The sequence below is a fragment of the Doryrhamphus excisus genome, chromosome 14, assembly GCF_030265055.1.
Source record: "Doryrhamphus excisus isolate RoL2022-K1 chromosome 14, RoL_Dexc_1.0, whole genome shotgun sequence".
NCBI classification, from domain to species: Eukaryota; Metazoa; Chordata; class Actinopteri; order Syngnathiformes; family Syngnathidae; genus Doryrhamphus; species Doryrhamphus excisus.
In genome coordinates, this window is record NC_080479.1 from 20,624,658 (window position 1) to 20,642,695 (window position 18,038).

An 18,038-nucleotide genomic window follows, 5' to 3' on the forward strand; every position below is an offset into this window, starting at 1 on the left:
TTCCCAATACATACAATATAACATAGCATAACATCAAAGTGGAATGTTTTATGTCCTAAATATTTCATGAAATAAATGTAATATATGAAATAAAATGTACGTGACCTTTCTGACTGCTTTGGCTACGGCCCGCAGTACTGATTTGTGCCACTGGGGGCAGCAGAGGGAGATCGTGAGATGTCATCTGCTTGGCAGGTGGAGTCTGCTAAGAGGACCTATTCTGGGATATGTGTGGTGGGGGGGGGTGTTCCATGGGGTGCCTCTATTTGGACATGAAGGTGCTGGGATGCGTGGGTATGTGTTGTGGGAGGGGGGCTCAAACCTACGTCACAACTACTTTGGTCAAGTGACATGGACACACACACACACACACACACACACACACACACAGTGGTTGAGTGACAGTGGGCCAGAACCATGAGGAACCTGTGAGGAACCGGTGAGAAGGTCAACAAAGCAGCTGAAGGAGAAGAGGCACGTATAAGAGTGAGCCAGCGTCGAGGAGGGAAAGGTAATTTCCATCCTGTTATTTTGATGAAATCCATGACTGGGGGGCCAAACGGGACCCCAACTCCCCGCAGAAAGACGGAATGGTTGGAATTGTAGATGCTGATGAAGAATAATGTCCTGTCATCTCGTATTCGGCCACGCTTGCACAGCCGCCGGGGGCCTATAAATATCTGGGGAGCCCAGGAAGTGGTGCCGGCAAGAACCTGAACGCCACATTTGCTTCGATACGACACAGGGAGATAGGATGGAAATCACCTGTCATGATGGATGAAAATGTGTTCAATTCCAAGACTAATCCCATTTTTCAGTTTGCTTTCCACTCAGCTAGTCGCCCACAGCTTGTACATCACGGTGTTGTGCTCAACTAACCCAAAATATGTCAATCTTGTTGAAAGTGTAAACGAGCTGGAAAGGATGCAATACAAGCTAGTCTGGTTAGCCACAGCGAGTGTTGCCGCGGGTCAACTGCTACCAAGCTTCCTCGTAAGGATCAGGATTGTCCTAAATCAGTCCAATCCCTAATCTTACACAATTTCATGTTTTGTCAAATCGCATCCACCCAAAATGACGACTCAGCAAGGAGGTGAAAATGTGGTGGACCCCAAACCAAAGCAGTTCCACCTTAAGGACAAAGGACAGCCATGTTGGTTTTTAGAGAGCAGCCTGGCAACCTCTACCTTGGGGAGACCAGGGGAGACCAAGGGAGACCCCCCCCCAGGGCCTTAAATAGAGCCACTTTAGCTTAGAAATAGCCAACTGAAGAGGTCTTTCTGGATTAAAGGTGAAAAGTCCCGAACAAAAGCTCTGCAGGTGACCAGGAGCCCACGCAGACTCCTGGTTTAGCAGCAGGTAGCGTACGTTGACAACATTTAGGAAGAAGTTGAAAAGTCTTCGTTTTTCACGCCGGCTGTAGAAGGAAGTAAACAAAGATGGAGGCGCATCCCAAACTTTCCTATGAGATCAGCACAAACGTGAACATAATCCCAAACAATTCAACTCACGGGGGGGTCACTGTGATTTGAAATAGCTCAGTGGTCCACACATGGACACCACGGGGGGGGGGCAGCAGCTGTTGGCATCGTCATACGAGGAGTTGGAGGAGGATCACTTCTCCTTGGCTCTTTAATGCTGCCATGTTTGAGGGTCTGTGTTCTCAATGAGCTCTGAGATAACAAGTCCTTCAGACTGGCGACGACAGACCTGGGAGCTGCTGGAAAACGACAAGGGCAGGACCTGGGACCCGGGACCCGGGGGCACCAAAGCGATAATACAAAGTTGAGCACAAGTTGGACCAAAGAGCTGCGAGGCCTCTCATCAATGGCATGGAAGGAACGTCACGCGGTCAGAAATATCAGGGCCGAGGCCGGTGGGGGGGTGGGGAACACAGCTGCCGCACCCCCCCCCAACCCCCGGCCCACAACACTATTAATATACGTATTTATATTTTGGGGTCCTGTCCAGCCTTCGGGGCAGATACTAGTAGTAGTAGATAATAATGCTAAACACGCTATGAACATGATTAATAATGTGTCCATAGGTACCAATGGGCGTGCGGTGGAATGGGCGGCCTGTGATTGGCTGGCCGCCCGTCCAGGGTGAATAAATGAATGAATGAATGACTTTGACAAGTCAAGTCCTCACGCTGTTTACGTTCATATCGGTGCTGTTCCACGTATGTCCTGCAGGCGTCAGTGTTTCCAACTAAAAGGGCGTTCCATCACCTGGGGACTCGGCAAATCCCGGCACATTCGCATGGCGTGTATCTGATACCACGTAGAGGGTGTGGCCGGTACTGCAGATATGCATACTTCTTTATTTGTGTGTTTAGGTGCAGCGTGTTGCGTTCAAGTCCATCCAGGAAGGAGGAAGAAGAAGAGCAATTGGATTGTGAAAAGGTCCTCAGGATAATCTCGTCAGCAAGTCAACACCACGGTCAGTATGGCCCCCAAGAAGAAGACCCCCCGGCAGAGAAAGGTCACGTCTCAAGCCGCCAGCCAGGTCACCACGGAGAGCCCCCCCGTCCCCCTGAAGGTGGAGCACCGTGGCAACGGCGTGGTGGTGGTGGAGAGTGCGGCTAAGAAGATCGAGCAGATGGCTGCGCTGGACATCGCGCAGCTAAACAGCCTCAACCTGCCCCTGCCGCCACCCGTCCTCAAGCCCGGCGAGAGAGGTCTGGGTCTGGGCAGCGAGCTGACACGGCCTCTGCACGGCAACGCTCTGCTGGAGGAGCTCAGCAAGATGCGGCAGGAGAAGTATGCCATGGGAGGTGGGGGCCGTGATGCCTTGTTGCTAAATGTGCTTTGTGGTGTGGTCAGGTTCTTGACTGATCTGGAGCTGGGCTGCAAGACTAAGTCCTTTGACGTCCACAAGCTGGTCATCTCCTCCATCAGTCAATATTTCCGGGAGATCCTGGCCAAAGATCCTGACATGAAGCGGCTGGAGCTCCCGTCCCTCTCACCTCTCGGTAGGCCAACCGGTCGGGGCTTCATCTGGTGCGACGAGCGCCGCGTTTGACAGGCATTGAACCCGCAGGTCTGGCCAACGTGATCACCTTCGCCTACCTGGGCCGCGTGCACATGTCGCTCTACACCATCGGATGCACCGTGTCGGCCGCCGCCACGCTGCAGATCCCCCAACTCCTGAAGATGTGCGTGGACTTCCTGCTGGCCGAGCTCAACGTGCAGACGTGCGTGTACGTCTGGAACATCGCTGGCGCCTACGGCCTGCCGTCCGTGTGCGACGCCGCCCGCCGCTTCGTGTTAGACAACTTTGTGCAGTTCGCAGAGACGCCGCTGTTCACCCAGCTGACCCTGGAGCAGATCTGCGCCTTCCTGCAGGACGACTCGTTGGTGCTGCCCTCGGAGGTCGCGGCCTTCCAGGTCAGAGAGCAAAGCCGAGCCTCACGTCGCATTCAATGCACATGGAAACACCAACTGTTGGCTCGTGTTAGCCCAGCAGGCGCCTGAAGAAAGTAAAAAGCAGTAAAAACATTCCTTCCTCTTCCCACTGGCTGGACGGGGTTGGTCACCGCACCCTTTGGCCTGAACACGACTTCTACAGGTTGACCAGGAGAGCGGAGCAGGAAGCGACTCCACCCCAGGAGCCTCTTCAGTCACATGGAACTAAACAATAAACTCATCTTCTGCTCTTTTCCCAGCTGGCCATGAAGTGGCTGGACTTTGACGCCACCCGCCAGTCTCATGCCGCCGCCCTCCTCTCCCACGTGCGCTTGGAGACCATCCCGGCCTGTGAGTTGGTGAGCCAGATCCAGCCTGTGCCACGCATGATGCTGGACCCGCAGTGCCACCGCCTTTTGGTGGACGCCATGAACTACCACCTGCTGCCCCACCAGCAGAACACGCTGCAGTCCCGCCGCACGCAGGTCCGCGCCAGCTACCAGACCTTGCTCACTGTTGGCGGCCGGCCCTCGCTCACCGAACGCGCCCTCAGTCGCGAGGTCGGTGCCCATGCACGGTCCCCAAACAAGGCTGCAAAAGTCCCGCCGTGACCTTTAGAGCCCTGTGTGCAGGTGCTGTGGCGGGACCCCCGTGAGGGTGGAGCGGCCTGGCGCCACCTGACCCAGCTGCCAGCGAAGAGCTTCAATCAGTGCGTGGCGGTGATGGACGGCTTTCTGTATGTGGCGGGCGGCGAGGACCAGAACGACGCTCGTAACCAGGCCAAGCACGCCGTCAGCACCCTCAGCAGGTGAGACTTTCCCTGGCGCGGTCGTTGCCTTGTCCGGTCGTCACAGGTCAGGCTTCTTATCTCCCGTCGCAGGTACGACCCCCGCTTCAACACCTGGCTCCACCTGGCTAGCATGCGTCAACGCCGCACACATTTCTCACTGACAGCCAGCAGGGGGCGCCTGTTTGCCATCGGGGGCCGAAATGTAGAGGGCCTCCTGGCCACCACCGAAAGCTACCTGCCCTCCTCCAACAGCTGGCAGATGCGTGCCCCTATGGAGGTGCCGCGCTGCTGCCATGCCAGCGCCACCCTCCCCTCTGGAGACCTCCTGGTGAGCGGCGGCTACATCAACTGCGCCTACTCCCGCTCTGTGGCATGTTACAGCGTGGAGAGCGACACCTGGGCGGAGAAGCCCTCCATGGAGACGCCCCGCGGCTGGCACTGCTCTGCCACGCTGAGCGGGAAAGTGTATGTGGTGGGGGGGAGCCAGCTGGGGCCCGGTGGGGAGAGGGTGGATGTGCTTACCGTGGAGGTCTTCTCCCCGGAGGGTGAGGGCGCGTGGAGCCGGGCTGCCCCGCTATCGCTGGGCGTGAGCACGGCGGGGCTGTCGCCGCTAGCCGACAAGCTGTACCTGTTGGGGGGGTGGAACGAGGCGGAGAAGCGCTACAAGTCCGCCGTCCAGACCTACAATCCGACCACTGACAGCTGGTCCTGGGCGGAAGACCTGCCTGAGCCCACAGTAGGCGTGTCCTGTTGCACGCTGTCACTGCCGCCTCGCCACGCCCCACGCCGCCAGCAGCACCGCAACACACCGGGCCATGAGGAGCACCAGCAGGCTGGGAAGAACCGGAGCAGAGAGAACAGTGTGGCCCCGGCCCAAAGCATCACGGCTTAGAGGGGCCGGGACTGGAGAACATCTGGATCACGTCTGTCCACAAGAGTCACCATTGATGGTTTCCCATTTTAAATAACAAGTGAATGGAGGCTCTAATCCAATCAAGTTACGGGTTCAATTTCAAGTACGGGTGAATCTTTAAGGGGGGGGGGGGGGGGGGGGGGGGGTCCAGCGTGTTCCCAGAGGAATGAAAATGAAAAGAAGATTTGAAAGAAACCGACGAGGAGCAGGTGGAAGAGGATGGGAAGATGGAGAGAAGGGAAGAAGGCTTGTTGGAACAAACATCCAAACAGTGAAGCAGACTTGTTCATGTGGCAAAAGGAGTCGTTCATCAGATTGATCATGAAGGATCAGCGGTACAGGTGTGTGGCCAAATCAGACTAAGGACTCCATGAAAGGAAATGGTTTCTTCCAACGTGTTTTGAACACAAACCAGTAGTTTTACAGTATTCAGCTTTTTGACCGTATTTCATTTGGGAGACGAATGATCTGCCCAAATGGACTCCCACTCACTGAGACGCACCTGGACGTGCTAGCAGAGCACTTGGTCATGCCAGACACACAAAGCAGTCATTAGGATCAATCGCTTCCGAGGCCAATTGGAGAGAAGGGTTTGTGCATTTAAGATGTTTCGGGTGCAGAGTGGAGGACGATGGAGAAAAAGAATGAATGCCAAATGAGGAAAAAAAAGCCCACTGGGTTTTCGTGAGGCTAATCTGGATTCCCTACGCATCAGATGGCTTTGTAGTTCCTTCATGTCATTTGATGGAGTTTCACCGAGTAAAACCAAACTGATCAAAAGCTTGTCTCTGCATTTTCATCCTCACGAGAGCATGGTGGGAGACCAAGTTCAATTCCATTCCAACTCTTGATTCCCTGCATGTGCGCCCAGGGGGAACCACAAGGTTCCAGTAGCAACCGCATATGCGGTGGCAGGAACAACATCCATAGGATTTTATAAGCCAAGTTCTAAGAGCTCAGGTTCGCGTTAGCAGCACTTCTCATGAACTCCTCCAAAAGGAAACAAGTGCAGGACAACTATGTTCTTCTCTATTTTTATTTTTATCTTTGTTACAAAGAGGTGAGAAGGGGTCCTTTACTTGCCAGGGAGGATGATACCATCGTACTGCAAGAGAACACAGCATGCGTCACATAGACACCCGTCTTGGACATATTGTAGGATAGACTCACTTTCTGCTGGAACCAGCGCATGGACTCCTCTTTGCGGATGCGGTGTCTGAACCCGATGCGGCCTCGTTTCCGCTTCTTGTCGGCAATGCTGAAGCCGGGCCGGCCCAGAACCTGAACAGACCATGGACGGAACGTGAGAAGCTTCAACAAAAGGCAAGTTAATGACATGATCATGATGAAACTACAGTAAAATACACCCAGAGCACAAATGTCACCTCATGAAATGAACCGTGCGGCTCCACAAGAACAACGTGTGAGATGTAAGACTGCTTTACCACGTAAAAGTCCAATCCGTAGATGCCAATGCTGGGGTCGTACTTGATGCCCAGATCAATGTGCTCCTGGATGCCAAAGCCGAAGTTTCCAGTATCGGAAAAGTTGTTCTTTCTCAGCTCGTACTCGCGCACCTGAAATGTGGTTCAGAACAAGACCTTGTTTCAGAGCAAAGATGAAGACTTTTTACAATTTGAGGCGCGGCATGATCACAGCATAGGCGTGTACTTGAATGATAACATCTTGTCTATTAAAGGATGAAAACCAGCACCACTGGCGAGACGCAGGCTTACCTTGAGTCCTTTCTCTAGGATCTCCTCAGCTTTAGCACCACGGACGGTGCAGTGGACAGCAATCTTTTCATTTCTACGGATGCCGAATGATCTCACAGTATAGCGGGCTGCAGGCAACACAAACATTCATTCATTCATTTTCTACCGCTTTTGCTGCAACGTGAAAAAGAGACTCTGCCACCCTTACAATCAAGACATGCGGAACATCTACAGAGTCGCGTGCCAGGTCTGAAAGAACATTTAGTGGGAGCCCAATATATCTGCATTATGCGCCAACGATGCATCTGCACGATCGATCGACAGCGCTGCGCCCGAGATGGATCCATCGTTAGCGCACAAATAGATCGATTTCTGCGCTCACGATGGATATAACTGCCTTGCGCTGGAGACCGATGCTTTGACACTGCGTTGACGATATAATGACAATCGTTGATCTGCTAATTGCATACAATGACATGGTTAGGGTTCACACTCCCCCCGCCGAGAACGGTAACAAAGTGAACTGCTTGACAATTAAAGATTTGATATTTGCATGCATCCACTTCTTGTTGATTCTTGTAAGTAACAACGCTCAGTCCTGTTGGCATCTAAACTACACACATCCATCCCGGGCGCAGTAATATACCATCGCAGCGCAATCGATCGATCGCGCAGATCCATCTTTAGCATGTAACATCTACGCATCCAGGTGTGCTAGGAAGCCCCATCTATGAAGTCAACATAGGCGTTGACATTAGCAACAGCTCTTAGCAACAGCTCTTTGGGGCTCAGGACACTGGCTCAAGGGCACTTCAGCAGTGTTCAATGTTCCATAATAGAGCCGAGTCTCCTGTTTTGCAGCAGGACCACTCACCCTTGGAGAAGACGGGGGTCTGTCCTGTGAGCTGCTCCAGCACTTTGGCAGCTCGGGTCAGCCTGTCGCCGCTCTCCCCCACGCAGATGTTCAGGCAGAGCTTGCGGATGCGCAGCTCTCTCATGGGGTTCTCCTTCTTCTCACCCTGTTCCTGTCAGACATGAAAGCAGGTGATGGCTCAATTGACCTCCTTGTTTACTGCTGCCACAAGCCTGGGACCTGCAGAACTTAAATACATAGAAATACTGCAAAAACCGTATTGTCTCGTCTGCCTGCCCGAGTCGAGCTCTCGCCAAGTCCCACCGTGGTCACGTGTGTAAGCAGAGGACATGTCCATACATATCCCGTACTGCTACTTTCACCTCGGAGCTCTAATACGTACATTTCAACGTAATACTCCGTGTAGTTAAAAATATTACGGCTGACAAGGACTTTCGCAATCCACTGTTAAGAATCACATACTTTAAAGGTCGAGCACGCTTCTTTGTAACTCATTTTGATCCCGACTTCATTTTCCGACAACTAGCATATTAGCATTAGCAGTTTAAGTCATTTCGGGTCATTAAATGCTTCAATCGATGGAATACAACATAAGGCTTCTCTAACGTAACCATATGTGAGCCACTGTGAGTAATACGGCCGTTCGGGGGTCTCCATGGCTCCGATGATAGCAGATACCCACATCGTCTTCATAGTAGCTAATTCGTATGTAGGAGAAGCCACTCACCGCCATGTTGGATCACTAGAAGAGAACGCAACACTTCCGGTGACAAGTACTTATGCTGGTGTGCGCCCCGAAAAGCAGCCCGGCGGGGGTTAGCGGCTTGACACAAAGGTACCGCCGTCCAGTTGTAAACATTAAAACTTTTGTGATTCAGGGTCCTCGGAAAACCATCGTACTTTTCTCTTATTTTCTCGTTGTAACCGTTTACTGTATTTCCCCCGCATTTTAGCTTTATTTGCTGGAGAGGCACTGCTTCCTTTCCGCTTGGTCACACTCGGGCAACGTCATCGCAACATCTTGAGGCCAGTAAAACCAGGCCTTCAAAATAAAATGGTTACTCTCGTAGACACTCACGGTTGCACTGAACAAGGCTGCCGGGGCTGGAGAAAATGATTGTGATTATTGTTTTTTCTGGATTGCCCTCCGTTTCCCGTATTTAATTTTTTAAATTGATTTAAATGTCCCCTTATTCTGTGACATCGTTGTAATCAAGTATTTTGTGTCATAGAAATGTGATACTGTATTGAAATCGATACACATTATCGATACCAATGTCCAATGTCGATTGGTTGGGATATACAGGATAAGAAACAAACAGGAAGTTCTGTACCAAATCCTAACACTAGATGGCATCACCCACCAGGAATCTTTTCATCTTTTTGCAAGTGTTGTGAAAGACGACGGCTCGCTAGTCAGGACCCCCTTCAAACGGGCTGTTCTCGGAGGGAAGTGGCCAGTGGGTTCGAGTGCGAAGATCAGCAAGAACAGACAAACAGTCTAAACTCCAACTCTACTGTGTGCATAAAGCTTCCAGTGCATGTGAGGTTCATCCTAAAGTAGCCAAAAGCCTCATGCCCCCTCATATTTGGATCCCTTGAAAGTTACCCTGTTAGAAATCCACACTATACCAGCTGGAAATGATGACCTTGATGACCTTGCTGAAGGACATCTGCAGTAAAACACACAAAGCAGCACGCAAGAAACTTCATTTGGCAGGCGGCACATTTTATTCTTCTAGTTTCCACATAATAAGGATGGCATTCATTGCCAAAAGGCGCTCAAAATGCTTTCCTGCGGAAGCTTTTCCAGTGGCTTTTCATTGGGATGAGCCACTCTTTGAACAGGAAGTGGATGTTAGGGCAGGTTGGCGTGCTTTGGTGTGGAGACGGAATCTTTTGTCATTTCTTATGTGCCTTCTGTGCAGCCTTGGTCACCTTACCACTTCCCGTATCCTTGGCCACCACAGACTTGATGACGCCCACAGCTACCGTCTGCTTCATGTCGCGCACAGCAAAGCGACCTGGAAGGACAAGGAGGTGGTGCTGGAAAGCTGGTGTGGGTCTGGGCCACAGTGTTGGAGGAGAGGAGAGCACTCACCAAGGGGAGGGTAATTAGAGAAGGCCTCCACCACCATGGGCTTGGCGGGAATCATTTTGACAATGCTGGCGTCTCCAGACTTGATAAACTTGGGGTTCTCCTCAAGCGTCTTGCCAGAACGGCGGTCGATCTTCTCAATGAGCTCTGAGAACTTGCAGGCAATGTGAGCTGTGTGGCAGTCCAGCACGGGGGCGTAGCCTGCGTTGATCTGACCAGGGTGGTTCAGGACGATGACCTGTGCCAGGAGAGAGACTATGATGATGATGATGATGATGACGATGTGACTGTTCAGTCTCTTCAACAAAAGTGATCAGCTGAAGCCACCACTGAAACAAACAGTCTTTGTAACATTTCTCCCAAATGGTGTTCTGTCGTGACGCTCATTCACCTGAGCGTTGAAGTTATCAGCAGCCTTGGGCGGGTCGTTCTTGCTGTCACCAGCGACATTACCACGACGGATCTCCTTGACGGAAACGTTCTTCACGTTGAAGCCCACGTTGTCGCCTGGCAAAGCCTCGGACAGAGACTCGTGGTGCATCTCCACAGACTTGACCTCAGTGGTCAGGTTGGGGGGAGCGAAGGTGACCACCATGCCGGGCTTCAGCACACCAGTCTCCACACGGCCGACGGGGACTGTTCCGATACCTGGGAAAGTGGTGAGAGCCCATGAGAAAATGCTGTGGTGGGCCTTGGAAGAAGACAGAACCATTCAGTCACCTCCAATTTTGTAGACATCCTGCAGAGGCAGACGAAGGGGCTTGTCGAGGGGACGAGAAGGAGGAAGGATGGCATCCAGAGCCTCAAACAGGGTGGTTCCACTGGCGTTGCCCTCCTTGCGCTCAATCTTCCATCCCTTGAACCAGCTCATCTACAAAGAAAACCAAACCTCAAAACCATACTGACAGCAGTTCCTGGTTGCTTGAAACGATTAGCGATCCTCACCTTGTCACTGGTCTCCAGCATGTTGTCTCCATGCCACCCAGAGATGGGGACGAAGGCAACAGCGTTGGGGTTGTATCCGATCTTCTTGATGTAGGTGCTGACCTCCTTGGTGATTTCCTCAAAACGCTTCTGGCTGTAGGGGGGCTCAGAGGAGTCCATCTTGTTGACAGCAACGATGAGCTGCTTCACGCCGAGGGTGTAGGCCAGCAGGGCGTGCTCACGGGTCTGTCCGTTCTTGGAGATGCCGGCCTCAAACTCACCGACACCGGCGGTGACGATCAGCACGGCGCAGTCGGCCTGGCATTGAGCCCCCAGTTAAAGATGGCCGCACAAACACAGAAGGTTTAAATTAGTTTTGTGTCGAGATTACCTGAGAAGTGCCGGTGATCATGTTCTTGATGAAGTCCCTGTGTCCAGGAGCATCAATGATGGTCACGTAGTACTTGGTGGTCTCAAACTTCCACAGAGCGATGTCAATGGTGATACCACGCTCACGCTCAGCCTTCAGTTTGTCCAGCACCCAGGCGTACTTGAAGGAGCCCTTGCCCATCTAGATTAGAGAGGAATGAAGAAGAAATGATATATTGTTATTGTTTCATTTCAATAATTGTGGGAGTGGCCAGTAGGACCCCGTTACGGTGTGGAAACCAGAAGGTAAATTGACTTGGCCTTTAGACCTTGGTCGGTCTTGGAGTGGGTACAGGAGGCCATTAGACCTTGGGAGGCCATTAGACCTTGGTAGCCTTGGAACGGGTACAGGAGGTGACAAGAACTTAGAGCAGGAACAGAGGCCAGGGTGACCTGCCCATGGTGTGGCATGGATCATGGGCCGGAAGCGATCTGGCCTCAGTCTGCCGTGGATCATTTCTCTGAAAGGACTTGTCTGGGTTGGCACGGAGCAAGGAGCTGGAGCCTGTTTCAAGCAGAAGCTGGGGACTGCTGGACCTGGGAGGTGATGGGACCTTGGACTGGGGTTGAGCTACAGCCGACAAGTTGGCTGGACCTTGGGCTGGACCTTGGTACCCGGAGAAAAGAAGAGAACATGCAGACTGCACACAGGGATGCCCAAGCGGAGATTCCAACCCAGGTCTTCCCATCTCCTGCCCGTGTGGCCTGCATGCTAACCACTCGTCCACTGCGTGGCCCTTTGAAAATAGCCAGGAATATCGAAAAGAAAAACCCTCTCGCTCACCTCAGCGGCTTCCTTCTCGAACTTCTCGATGGCTCTCTTGTCGATGCCGCCGCACTTGTAGATAAGGTGCCCGGTGGTGGTGGACTTGCCGGAATCAACATGGCCGATGACCACGATGTTGATGTGGATTTTCTCCTTAGGCATTTTGAGCGACTGGAGACGAAGGACATGTTTGTGGGTAAAGGAACATGGTGGCTACAGCAAAAGGCTGAGCAACGCTAATGTCATCTCACATCTGGAGCTCATGACGTGTAATAACCATAACCATAACCACGGAAAGCCAACATGATGGAAATATTTTAGTCAATAAACAAATAATAGAAACCACTGATCCATCTTGTTCAGCTGATCTGAGGTCAGTGAGCGGGGGCAGCAGCCTGACATGAGAGGCCCAAACTCCTCTCTCTCCGGCTGCCTCATCCATCTCCTCCTGATGGATCCTGAAGTTTTCCCAAGCTAGTTGAGAGACTGAGTCTCTCCAACGTGGCCTGGGTGTTCCCCAGGGCCCCCTACTCGTCGGACGGGCCCTGATCACGGCCCCCTGGGAGGCTTCCGGGAGGTATCTTGCTCAGATGCCTGAGCCACCTCATCCGGCTCCTGTCAGATGAGGAGCAGAGGAGCAGTCACAGCCATCGACTCCGTCCTAAAGGCCTCTCGGCCTGCATGTTTGCTACCCGTCTCTGAGTTGCGCAATGTCTTTGTTCATAAGGTTGCCGCTCCAAGGGAGCTCATCCCTGCTGTGTGGTCTTCCAGCAGTGTGAGACAGGGACCCTGATGCGCTTCAGAGCTAGTCCTTTGGATCAGGCCTTCAGCTTCCCCCCATGATGCCATCCCGCCTCAGTTCTTGAATAGGGCAGCCAGCTCCTCCCATCATGAATAATAATCTGTCTTCAGGTGTGCTTCTTCCACATCTGAAACATGCAGTAGTTCAACTCCTACCTGGAAACATGCTGGAGCATCTGTGGTGACCTATTTCCAAACGGCCTTCTTTGGATGAGCGCGACATTCCGTTCAGGGACACGTTTTCAGTCAGGGTTGGAAGCCTTTCAAGGCCCTGAGTCAGCCCTAGTGGGCGTTTTTAACGCCATTCTCCTGGCAACGGGCGGGGGGGAACAGGTAATTCTGGTCTTGCTGCACCAAATGCAGCACAATCTTCCATGTCGGCCTTCTCAGCAACAAGTGGCCCTTTGTGGCCCTTGTCTGGGGGGCTTCGGGTGTTCACTTTGCTGCTGCTGAATGCTCCACTGCTCCGTCTCGAGGGGTCCCACGGGGCTGAGTTTTAGGGCCCTGCTTATTTTCCTCCCACTGGGTTCCATCCTGAGGAAGCGTGGCGTATTCTTCCACTGTCGGAGGAATCCTCGGGCGATCCCACGCTTTTTAAACTTTAAACAAAAGAAAACTGAAGTGAAGATGTTTAGATGAAGTGGCTCGTACACACTTGGGCTTTGGGCTGGATGGCCACCTAAAACTGGACCATCAAACTACAGATTGGACTTTGTTTGTTCTTAACTTTTTCTTTTTTGTTGCCAACTGTGATTGTTGTTGAAGAGCTTATCAGTGAATCGCTATGCCATTCGGCAGCCGGCGGCATGCACCACACCTTTACGAGTCACATGCTCGGCCTCCGAGTTGCCATGCCGTGTTGTCCCGCCTTGTTGTGACGAGACAAGTTCCAACTGGGACCAGTCGCATGCTCAACTTGAGTATTCTAAGTTGAATTTGTCACATTTCATCACCAAAACTTTACTTTAAAAAGGAGCCAGAGGCCACATTGCTGAATTACTCCCCACGCATTTCATACGCCACCATTGAACCCTCCAACGTACACCACCGCCTTGGATGAACGTACACCACGATAACCTATCACCACCTTGGATGAACGTACACCACGATAACCTATCACCACCTTGGATGAACGTACACCACGATAACCTATCACCGCCTTGGATGAACGTACACCACGATAACCTGTCACCGCCTTGGATGAACGTACACCACGATAACCTATCACTGCCTTGGATGAACGTACACCACGATAACCTATCACCGCCTTGGATGTGGGACCTTAAGGGAACACTCAGTATAGTGGAGTAAACTTACCAACAGGCAAAGCAGGCACCAAGGAGGTTGTTCCCAGATCCAGACAAAGAGAGCAAGCATGACCGGTCTACACCTTTTATATGGTACCAGCCGGAGGTTGGACTTGGATCTTACTGTGTGAGGCACCTGAGAACTGGACATACAGGCCAGGCAAGTGAAGTAGATGCCAGCCGTCTTAGTTGGACGCAAAGTAAACCTCACTCCTCGACACCTCCGAGCTGCTCCTGGTCAGCGGCTAGGGAGCCTGGGCTGGTGGCCTCCTGGCAAGCGTGCTCCACTGCCACAGGTGTTGGGTGGGATCCACAGACGTGACCTCGGTGCTGGGGGAATCGAGGGTGACATCAAGCACACCAGTCTCCACACGGCTGACAGGGACGGTTCCAATCCCTAAGACAATTAGCCCGGGTGGTCCACCCAAAACTAGGATGAGGGTCTAAGCTGGAATAGCTTGGCTATCCTGGCTCAGTTTATCTGTCATCCGGTTTCACTCAAGTGGGATAGTGGAGAGTGGGAGATGTTCTGTTATAAATGACCATGGAGATTTATTCCGTGGGGTTAGCCTGCTCCACACCAGCAACCACAACAGGGGGTGTCCCTGTTGTGGGTCCTTTGCAAACACCACTTGGGGCTCCACCTGCAGAAGCTGTGCAGGGCCCAACGGCCACCTGTGGGCGTGGCTTGCACCTGCACCTGGTGGTTGGCTGCTGTGGGAGAAGGGGCGGGGAGCCGGTGACAGGTATGCTAAAACACAACCTTTCAACGTTTCAACCTTTCAACGTTTCAACCTTTCAACGTTTCAACCTTTCAACGTTTCAACCTTTCAACGTTTCAACCTTTCAACCCTTCTGATTCGCAGTAAAGCACACAAATTTGGCAGCTTTCAGATTTTTATTATTGTTTCCACATAATAAGGATGCGAATCATTGAGAAAAGACACGCAACGTCCTTTCCTGCGGAAGCTTTTTCGGTGGGTTTGAACTCGTATGAGCCACTCCTTGAGTAGGGGGCTGATGTCGGGGGAGGTTGGCGTTGGGTCCTGCATGATAATTCATTTCTTCTGTGCCTTCTGTGCAGCCTTGGTCACCTTACCACTTCCCGTATCCTTGGCCACCACAGACTTGATGACGCCCACAGCTACCGTCTGCTTCATGTCGCGCACAGCAAAGCGACCTGGAAGGACAAGGAGGTGGTGCTTTTCCTTATTCTTACCTTCTACAAAATGCACCGTGGAGGTGCGCTCAAATTTCGTTGTATGCAATACAATCACAATAAAGGCGATTCTGATTCCAAAAGCTGGTGTGGGTCTGGGCCACAGTGTTGGAGGAGAGGAGAGCACTCACCAAGGGGAGGGTAATTAGAGAAGGCCTCCACCACCATGGGCTTGGCGGGAATCATTTTGACAATGCTGGCGTCTCCAGACTTGATAAACTTGGGGTTCTCCTCAAGCGTCTTGCCAGAACGGCGGTCGATCTTCTCAAGGAGCTCTGAGAACTTGCAGGCAATGTGAGCTGTGTGGCAGTCCAGCACGGGGGCGTAGCCTGCGTTGATCTGACCAGGGTGGTTCAGGACGATGACCTGTGCCAGGAGAGAGACTATGATGATGATGATGATGATGACGATGTGACTGTTCAGTCTCTTCAACAAAAGTGATCAGCTGAAGCCACCACTGAAACAAACAGTCTTTGTAACATTTCTCCCAAATGGTGTTCTGTCGTGACGCTCATTCACCTGAGCGTTGAAGTTATCAGCAGCCTTGGGCGGGTCGTTCTTGCTGTCACCAGCGACATTACCACGACGGATCTCCTTGACGGAAACGTTCTTCACGTTGAAGCCCACGTTGTCGCCTGGCAAAGCCTCGGACAGAGACTCGTGGTGCATCTCCACAGACTTGACCTCAGTGGTCAGGTTGGGGGGAGCGAAGGTGACCACCATGCCGGGCTTCAGCACACCAGTCTCCACACGGCCGACGGGGACTGTTCCGATACCTGGGAAAGTGGTGAGAGCCCATGAGAAAATGCTGTGGTGGGCCTTGGAAGAAGACAGAACCATTCAGTCACCTCCAATTTTGTAGACATCCTGCAGAGGCAGACGAAGGGGCTTGTCGAGGGGACGAGAAGGAGGAAGGATGGCATCCAGAGCCTCAAACAGGGTGGTTCCACTGGCGTTGCCCTCCTTGCGCTCAATCTTCCATCCCTTGAACCAGCTCATCTACAAAGAAAACCAAACCTCAAAACCATACTGACAGCAGTTCCTGGTTGCTTGAAACGATTAGCGATCCTCACCTTGTCACTGGTCTCCAGCATGTTGTCTCCATGCCACCCAGAGATGGGGACGAAGGCAACAGCGTTGGGGTTGTATCCGATCTTCTTGATGTAGGTGCTGACCTCCTTGGTGATTTCCTCAAAACGCTTCTGGCTGTAGGGGGGCTCAGTGGAGTCCATCTTGTTGACAGCAACGATGAGCTGCTTCACACCGAGGGTGTAGGCCAGCAGGGCGTGCTCACGGGTCTGGCCGTTCTTGGAGATGCCGGCCTCAAACTCACCGACACCGGCGGTGACGATCAGCACGGCGCAGTCGGCCTGGCATTGAGCCCCCAGTTAAAGATGGCCGCACAAACACAGAAGGTTTAAATTAGTTTTGTGTCGAGATTACCTGAGAAGTGCCGGTGATCATGTTCTTGATGAAGTCCCTGTGTCCAGGAGCATCAATGATGGTCACGTAGTACTTGCTGGTCTCAAACTTCCACAGAGCGATGTCAATGGTGATACCACGCTCGCGCTCAGCCTTCAGTTTGTCCAGCACCCAGGCGTACTTGAAGGAGCCCTTGCCCATCTAGATTAGAGAGGAATGAAGAAAAAAAGATGATCCATGCTGTCATTCCCACAAGCTCCAGTAGGGGATCTACTTTTCTGTGCAGGTGGGTGGTACTCCAAATGCAAATACAGGGCCAGTATTGCCTATAATGGTACTTGTTACTTTGACATTTATCAACATCATTGAATATCTGTATCAAAAAAATATCTGTATCAACACACTTGTCCGTGTACATTTTAACAAGATATCGATGCAAGAGTGACAACTCTTAGTCCCTTTGAACATGAACATACTTCAACAAAAAATCAGATATTTAATCAAAGAACCATAACATCGCACGGGATTATGTCGACTAATCGCACTATTATTCAAAAACATACCGGTAGTACCCTGATATCAAGGACATCGACATTCGGATCGACTCGACATTTGCATGCAGCAACCGGCACGCGCCAACAGCTTCCTTTAGTGGAGCCGCCATTTTGATAGGGCCGCAAAAGTAAAAAAAAAAAGTTTCGCTCACCTCAGCGGCTTCCTTCTCGAACTTCTCGATGGCTCTCTTGTCGATGCCGCCGCACTTGTAGATAAGGTGTCCGGTGGTGGTGGACTTGCCGGAATCAACATGGCCGATGACCACGATGTTGATGTGGATTTTCTCCTTAGGCATTTTGAGCGACTGGAGACGAAGGACATGTTTATTAAAGCCTTTCCGGAACACGGTGGTTACGTCTTTGGCACTTTACAACTATGGTATGGCGAGCCTAGCAACAGTACATCTGACAGGATTGGTGACATTTTACAGTTAGGCAACAACCGGCTCGCGACACCTTTGTTAATCACGTGGTCGGCCTCCATGTTAGGACGGTAAACGAGCGCCGCCATGTTGTCAGGACTACGTCATGGCGCTCACATTATACAGTTAACTTGTTAACGTTTCTTTCCATTCATCAGTAGTCAAAGATTGACTAGACAGAAAGCCCAACTTACCACCCAATTTGATGTAATATACAGAAAAAATACCAACCTGCACCCAGGTACCAAGCAGTAGTCCTTAAGCTAGGCAAAGAGATCAAGCGCTGCCCATCTCCCCCTTTTATAGGCTAGCAGCCAGGAGGTTGGACCTGTACGGTCCTGTCTGAGACTCCCAAGAACCGGAATTACAAGCCAGACCAGCAGGCAGCCCACCACTG

General features: G+C 51.9%; 4 protein-coding genes across 5 annotated transcripts; 1 reads left to right on the plus strand and 3 right to left on the minus strand.

The window, feature by feature from the left end:
- Positions 1–363: 363 nt before the first annotated feature.
- On the plus strand, positions 364–5,224 carry klhl43 (kelch-like family member 43). The gene is made up of 7 exons (XM_058047098.1): positions 364–511; positions 2,339–2,762; positions 2,826–2,974; positions 3,043–3,389; positions 3,668–3,967; positions 4,040–4,215; positions 4,288–5,224. Exons 2-7 carry the CDS (start codon positions 2,449–2,451, stop codon positions 5,087–5,089), a joined length of 2,088 nt encoding a protein of 695 aa, XP_057903081.1. The 5' UTR covers positions 364–511; positions 2,339–2,448; the 3' UTR covers positions 5,090–5,224.
- Positions 5,225–6,132: 908 nt separating this feature from the next.
- rpl11 (ribosomal protein L11) lies at positions 6,133–8,591 on the minus strand. Of its 2 annotated transcripts, none has more exons than XM_058047006.1 (6): positions 8,427–8,591; positions 7,700–7,850; positions 6,847–6,953; positions 6,496–6,687; positions 6,281–6,421; positions 6,133–6,215 (listed from the first exon to the last, which is right to left on the minus strand). In XM_058047006.1, the coding sequence occupies exons 1-6, from the start codon at positions 8,430–8,432 to the stop codon at positions 6,186–6,188; spliced, it is 627 nt and encodes a 208-aa protein (XP_057902989.1). In that variant the 5' UTR covers positions 8,433–8,591; the 3' UTR covers positions 6,133–6,185. The 2 variants fall into 2 exon arrangements, with proteins under 2 accessions (XP_057902989.1, XP_057902990.1); XM_058047007.1 differs by lacking the exon at positions 8,427–8,591 and adding an exon at positions 8,306–8,371 and having other exon boundaries at positions 6,281–6,391; positions 6,556–6,687.
- An 816-nt stretch (positions 8,592–9,407) lies between these two features.
- LOC131101350 (elongation factor 1-alpha-like) lies at positions 9,408–14,197 on the minus strand. Its single transcript, XM_058046359.1, has 8 exons — positions 14,035–14,197; positions 11,935–12,087; positions 11,113–11,292; positions 10,743–11,039; positions 10,518–10,668; positions 10,189–10,445; positions 9,801–10,035; positions 9,408–9,723 (listed from the first exon to the last, which is right to left on the minus strand). Exons 1-8 carry the CDS (start codon positions 14,173–14,175, stop codon positions 9,602–9,604), a joined length of 1,536 nt encoding a protein of 511 aa, XP_057902342.1. The 5' UTR covers positions 14,176–14,197; the 3' UTR covers positions 9,408–9,601.
- Positions 14,198–14,909: 712 nt separating this feature from the next.
- On the minus strand, positions 14,910–18,026 carry LOC131101849 (elongation factor 1-alpha-like). The gene is made up of 8 exons (XM_058047230.1): positions 17,873–18,026; positions 17,372–17,524; positions 16,687–16,866; positions 16,317–16,613; positions 16,092–16,242; positions 15,763–16,019; positions 15,375–15,609; positions 14,910–15,204 (listed from the first exon to the last, which is right to left on the minus strand). The coding sequence occupies exons 2-8, from the start codon at positions 17,513–17,515 to the stop codon at positions 15,083–15,085; spliced, it is 1,386 nt and encodes a 461-aa protein (XP_057903213.1). The 5' UTR covers positions 17,516–17,524; positions 17,873–18,026; the 3' UTR covers positions 14,910–15,082.
- Between the last annotated feature and the right edge of the window lie 12 nt (positions 18,027–18,038).